We start from the raw sequence: 6,896 nt of genomic DNA on the forward strand, positions 1-6,896 counted from the left end.
CTAACATTCTGTGAAAATACAGCACTGTGAGTAGCTTGCCAGCTACTTGGACAATTAGTCGATACTTTCAAAACTCTGTCTTGTCTGGCATTACATTTCCCTTTTTGCAATCTCAATTTGTTTTTTCCTTATTGCACTGTTTCAAACAATCTTCAGTTTGGAGAAAGTATATTGAGATGCACTCTCTCAATCTCCTGCAGTCTGCTGCAGTTCAAGCATTAGCAAAGGCAGCTAATGACTAATTACTATCCTGCAATAAATGAGGAAATCAAGTTTTCTTATATTCAAATTTCTGGAAGAGTACTGTTAGTTTTCCTTTTCAAATTTTATCAGCCCAAACATATAATACTTTTAGTAGCACAGAAGCTAGCACAGCTTGTTTAGAGATAATACATAAGCCATAAACAAGTATAAGGCACTAAACATGAAAGTCTCTTTCTACAATCAGATGGAATGTATCATTTGACTGTTTGCTTAATTCCTCTGGCTGTGTAGGGACATTCAGCTAAGCACTCCAAATTAACATATTTCTGATATTAACTATTACTGACCTTTAAAGAAAAAAGGCCAGGAGACATGAAGTAAGTTTAACTAGACTGTGTTCTGTCACTAAAGCCTAGAGTCAACAATCTCAAGAAATCAAAACCACTTTTCTTGTGAACTTAATAAATACCCATCGCTCATTTGAAGAGTTCAAAAGCATTATGCATTTTAACAAGCCTGGAGTTCCCATTAGAAATGTAAAGTTCCTTTCCCCTAAGCTGCTGATGTAATTTTAACTGTTAAAAGCTGCTTTGCCTTGTGTGCACATACTGGAAGCCTTATTATTAAAAAAAATATATATAAAAAAATAAAGAAAAAAATCTCTGAAATAGAATTATCTTTAATTGCTACACTTTTAACCAGTTTTACTGTAGATTTTATCCACACCATAAATAGCACATGTAAATAACTACCCTATTACCTGCAGAGATGGGGCCGAGGGAAATTTTAAGTATATCTTAGCATATCCTATGAAGACAGGCTGAGAGAGCTGGGGTTGTTTATCCTGGAGAAGAGAAGGCTCCAGGGGGACCTTATAGCAACCTTCCAATACCTGAAAGAAATCTGGGTAAATACTGTTCACTAGGACATGCAGTGATAGGACAAGGTGTGATGGTTTTAAACTAGAAAAGAGTAGATATACGTTGGATATTAGGAAAAAGTTCTTCAATATGAGGGTGATAGATCACTGGAACAGATTGCCTGGAGAGGTGGTGGAGGACCCATCCCTGTAGATATTCAAGGTCAGGCTTGATGGGGCTCTGCAACCTGATCTAGTAACACTGTCCCTGCTTACTGCAGGGGGTTGGACCAGATGATCTTTAAAGGTCCCTTCCGACCCAATACATTCTATGATTCTATGATCTTACCTCCTCAGCTTCATCCTCTTGATCCCAGTTTCTGTCAGTCAGTTCCTTCTCTGCAATTCTCTTTGCCATTTTTCCACACCTGTGTGGAAAAAAAAATTAAAAAATGCATAGAATCAGTTGCACAAAAATTAAATTCTAAGCAACAGTGATCTTCAATTTGTATTACTTAAAACAAGTAACAGGAATCAGAGTTCACACAGAAGTAGGTCAAAACTGAAATGGCAGTTGAAAACCAAGTCTTTTTACCACCTGTTTTTGCAACAACAATCAACAGCACTAGAGATTAAAGTCGTGGTGTTTAGCCACATTTGATAGTAAATTCAAGCAACAACAGAAACACACACACAATTAAGTTTTCCTTAGCAGCACTGCTGCTAGAGAAATTCCTGACAGTCCTTTATACCCATATACCTAGTCACCACTTACTCTGAAGGGCTGTAAACACCAAAAATATGGGACAAAAAAGATCTGGTTAAAACATTCCGTATCTCACTCCATCTCACTTCAGGATACCCATGTAAGCTGCAATAGTCTCACAATAGAAAAGTTGCTTTAAAGCATCTAAAATGTGGGGTTTTGGTTGTTGGTGGTGTTTTTGTTGGGTTTTTTTGTTTGTTTTTTTTTTCTTTTTTAAATGCCGCAGTTCACATGGGCAGGGTGTGCAGGGAAGGAGTGCGGGCAGGGTATCCACTCCTGGCTCTAGAGGCCAATTCAACCAGTGGTCATCAACCCCCAGAAGAGGACCAGACATGGTTTCTACTCACTTGAAATCAGTTGCCAGAAGCAATGTGGTGACCCAGACAGAGATCCCATACAAACATGCAGCTGTCCAGATCTCCAGTTGCAGGGATGCCTGTTGCTCATACCAGAAGGCAGAAGATACAACACCTGTGTGCAGTGTGACCAGGTAAACAATCTGCTCAGCCTGGTGGCAGAGCTGAAAGAGTAAGTGGAAAGGTTAAGGAAATTCACGGAGTGTGAGAGGGAGATAGATTAGTGAAGCCTTCCATCACAACCCTAGACTTCAGAAGGGCTAACTTTGGCCCCTTCAAGGAACTGCTTGGAGAAATCCCATGGGACAGGACACTTGAAAGTAGGGGGACTCAAGAGAGTTGGTTAATATTCAAGTGCCGCTTCCTCCAAGCTCAAGATCGGACCATCCCAATGAGTAGGAAATCGAGTAAGGGAGCCAGGAGACCCGCATGGCTGAGCAGGGAGCTACTGGATAAACTCAAGTGGAAGACAGAAGTTTATAGAACATGGAAGAAGAGGCTGACCACTCAGGAGGAATACAAGAATGTTGTCAGAGGATGTAGGGATGCCACAAGGAAAGCCGAGGCCTCCTTAGAATTAAACCTGGCAAGGGCGGTCAAGGACAACAAGAAAGGCTTCTTCAAGTACACTGGAGGCAAAAGCAAAGCTAGAGGAAACATGAGCCTGCTACTGAATGAAGCGGGTGCCCTGGTGATGGGGGATACCTAGAAGGCAGAGTCATTAATGCCGCCTTTGCCTCTGTCTTTAATGCTAAGGCCAGCCCTCAGGAGTCCCAGACCTTTGAGACCACAAAGGAAGTCAGCGAAAAGACCCTGCCTCAGCTGAAGAGGACTGGGTTAGAGAACAGTTAAGTAAGCTGGACATCTACAAATCCATGGGCTCTGATGGGAGGCACCCACGAGTACTGAGGGATCTGGCAGAGGTCATTGCTAGGCCTCCCTCTATCATCTTTGAAAAGCCCTGGAGAACAGGAGAGGTGTCTGAGGACTGGAGAAAGCCAGCATCACTCCAGTCTTCAAAAAGGGCAAGAAGGGGAACCCAGGTAACTACAGACCAGTCACCCTCGCCTCCATCCCTGGAAAGGTGTTGGAACAGCTTGGTCCTGGTGCCACCTCAAAGCATGTCAAGGAAACGAGGATTATCAGGAGCAGTCAGTCAACATGGATTCACCGGGGGAAGCCATGCTCGACCAATCTGATAGCCCTTTCCAATGGCATAACTGGATGGGCTGATGAAGGAAGGGCAGTGGATGTGGTCTACCTTGACTTCAGCACTTCACCATCACCATCTGCCTTGACATCCCCACAGCCAAACTGAAGAAGTGCGGGTTGGATGGTTGGATAGTGAGGTGGACTGGGAACTGGCTGGAGGGCAGAACTCAGAATTGTGGTCAGTGGGGCAGAGTCTACTTGGAGGCCTGTGTCTAGTGGTGTACCTCAGGGGTCAGTACTGGGTCCAGCTCTGTTTAATATATTCATCAATGACTTGGCCAATGGGACAGAGGGCACCCTCAGCAAGTTTGCTGGTGATACAAAGCTGGGAGCAGTGGCTGACACTCCAGAAGGCTGTGCTGCCATTCAGCAAGACTTAGACAGGCTGTTGTCTCCTTCTCTGGAGACATTCTAAACCTGCCTGGACATGTTCCTGTGTGACCTTCTCTAGGTGATCCTGCTCTAACATGGGGGTTGGACCAGATGATCTTCAGAGCTCCCTCACAACCCCTACCAGACTGTGACTCTGTGAAATTAAATACTGATGAGGAGGTACTGAAGCAACTGGACAGAAAGCTTACTTTAGGTAAGAACGAAGATAATGCTCTCCTACAAAAAATGGAGTTGGTAGAATATTATAAATTAGAAATTTAAAAAAAAAATCTATTACAAATAAATCTGTCTCCATTTAGTAGTTCTATCACCCAATGACCCCTCCCTACCTGAGAAGGGGAATTACGGAAAAGGAAAGGAGACTCATGGATTGAAACAGAAATAGATTTAATAAAATAATAATAAAAAGCTAATATTAGTATAATATAAAGTACACAAAGTTATACTGAGCCCATGTAGTGGTCATGAGCCATGTACTCCCAGCAGTGAATGCTAGATGTCAAGCACTGCAAGCACAACAGCTCCGGTGAAAACGCAACGCTCACAACAAACAGGAGAGCAGGCCTCACGAGCAGAATGATGGGCGAGACACTCCAGGGTTAGCAAACAGAAAGGAAAGGGCTGTCCGCAGCAAACTCCCCAATTTATAGTGAGTATTCATGGTATGGAATAATTCTGTTGGCCAGCTTAGGTCATCTGTCCTGGCTTTCACTCCTTCTAGCTTCTGCATCTGGCTAACTCAAAGCCGCTTAAGTCCCTGATCACTATGGCAACCTGCACACCAATACTGGCCACAAACGAAAAGTGTCTTATCAACTTTGTTTCCCTCAAATCGCATGATGCAGTCTTCTCAAGAATGCAGTTTTCCTGAATAGAAAATTGATTCTGTGATTACATCCTAGCTAAACCAGAACAAAATTATATTATTTTCCCTCCAAAGGGCACATAAAGCATGTAACGGATTTTACAGCAATTAGTGTAAGCAGTGAGTCATTATGATGCTAGTTATCTCTGCAAGGTAAAGGAAAAGCAACTTTGGAGAATTAATGTCTGATTTCCATTTTACTAAAGTACAACTTATCAATTGCGTACAAAAACAAAGAATTAATCCAGCCATGTTATTTTGTAGCTGAAAGACTTGGCAAGAAATCATATTACTCAAATTTTATATGAAAAAAAGGTTTCATGCTAACTACAACTATATCATCTGACACTAAATATGAAAACTTTTCAAAGAAAAGATACAGTTTTGTAGCAATTTAAGTCTCAAGTGAACAGAATAATTAAAACTCTTCAAAAAAAACCTTCTTAGGTTTATGATCTGGACCTGGTCAGATAAAAAAAATTCCACAAATAGCTGAATTCAGAACCACAAATTATAACGATACACGATTACAGAACATCTTGTTTAGCCAGTGAAATATTTTTAAACAGAACAGTAAATCCAGCTGCACAGCAGTCTTACAGAGATCACACGGCAAAGCCACAAATTTTGGTCTCACACACTTCACAAATAAGGCCAAGTTATTAGGATCTTTTGGAAGTACTGTGACAAAAGACTGCTTTGTGTAAACGATTTAAAGCAGCATAAACCACTCCACCCTGAAGGATCATCAAGAGGTCCTACTGTGCTCTGCATGATTCTCAGAAGACTGGGGAACTACTTAAATTTAAACCATTAAAAAAAAACCCCAAAACTTATTTAAATCACACTGGCTCCCCAGTCCAGCTTCCCACAAGGGTATACAAACACAACCAGCGGAAGACAAGATTGCATCTCTTTGGCAGCAGCCACAGCTCAAAGGCTAGTAAGACCTAGAATTACACCATGGGATTCCACAGAAGATCAAATCACCACTCTTAATCCAGCCACTGAAGCATAACACTAACTAGAAAGCCTGTTCCCCACTAATAGGTAAATCAGCTGGCCTGGGCTCCAGGTTTTCTGCACCTACCTGTGTTTACAGAATTTCTCTACTCAGTACTGAAAATAGGAGACAACAGAATATAACATACATGAAGGCAGAAGCAAGAGAATCCCAAACATATTTTCTAACCTGTGAAAAAAGAAGCAACAGAAAACCACCTCTACCTGACATTCACAATCTTCAAAAAATTTCTCTAGCAAATGGTCTGAACAGGTTGAAATTGGAGTATTCTAAGAAACAGCTCTTTTTATTTCAAGAGAACCACAATACAGATGTTTTGTTGAACTACTAAAATCCACCTAGCAACAACAGCTGCCCTACTTAATGCAGGCTTTTGAGAACAAGACTTACTTTTAACACTCGCACTCCACAGTGTTATCTACCTACCATAAGGCTACACAACTTGTGCTGCTGGACCACCCAACCTAAAACCAGGCGGCAAAAGGAGTCACTGTGGTATCTATCTCATCATACTCGCAAGACTAAAGACCTGCGGTGCGGCGACGCACACCTTATCCCTGCAGACACTTCTCAGCCCCGAGCTGTTACCGAGCAGGAAACGCCTGCGGTATTTCGGAGTGCGCAGCAGCGGCTGGTGGGTAGCTGACCCACGTTTCTTCCTTTCCTGAGTGATCTTCGGTTTCGCCCTAGGCTCTTTCGGTTTAACACAGAGTACCGCCTGCTTCCTTTCCAAAGGCCTACCTTCAGTCTCTTCTAACATATGAAGTTCCTCCCTCCCACCCCACATACGTTACCGGGTAGCGCCACGCTTTTAAAACAACACGACGTATTTCTATCCCCGCGCTCCCGCCGCAGCTCGCCAAAACGCCATCGGCCCTCCCTGCACCGCCGGGAGGCTTCGAGGGTGAACTCCCTCCCTACTCAGCACCCCACCGGCTCCCAGACCTCCTGTTCGAGGCCTGCAGGTGACATTTACAGCCAGACCATCCCTTTTCTCACCCCTTCTTGAAATCCCCGCGTTCTCCTCAGGGAAGAGGATGACGGGCAGGGAGGCCTGCGGGGAGACACTCGCCCGCCTTAGGACGCACGCACAGGCAGGCGCCCCGGGGAAGGCAACACCTCACCGAGAACGGGGACGACCTCCCTCCGGGGACGCCGACTTAAGCACCCGACCTGGGCCAACTGCCGGCCTCAGCTCTCCTCCGCCGTGCGTCTCG

General features: G+C 43.8%; 1 protein-coding gene across 1 annotated transcript in view; it reads right to left on the bottom strand.

Annotated features, from left to right (window-relative positions):
• The window catches only part of NUP50 (nucleoporin 50kDa), a 10,444-nt gene extending 8,959 nt beyond the window's left edge, over window positions 1-1,485 (bottom strand). Inside the window, exon 1 of the mRNA XM_010180509.1 lies at window positions 1,413-1,485. Within this exon, the coding sequence (XP_010178811.1) occupies window positions 1,413-1,481 (69 nt within the window). The 5' untranslated portion in view covers window positions 1,482-1,485. The remainder of the gene's footprint in view (window positions 1-1,412) is intronic.
• Between the last annotated feature and the right edge of the window lie 5,411 nt (window positions 1,486-6,896).

The sequence above is a fragment of the Mesitornis unicolor genome, unplaced genomic scaffold, assembly GCF_000695765.1.
Source record: "Mesitornis unicolor isolate BGI_N332 unplaced genomic scaffold, ASM69576v1 scaffold16683, whole genome shotgun sequence".
Taxonomy (NCBI): Eukaryota; Metazoa; Chordata; class Aves; order Mesitornithiformes; family Mesitornithidae; genus Mesitornis; species Mesitornis unicolor.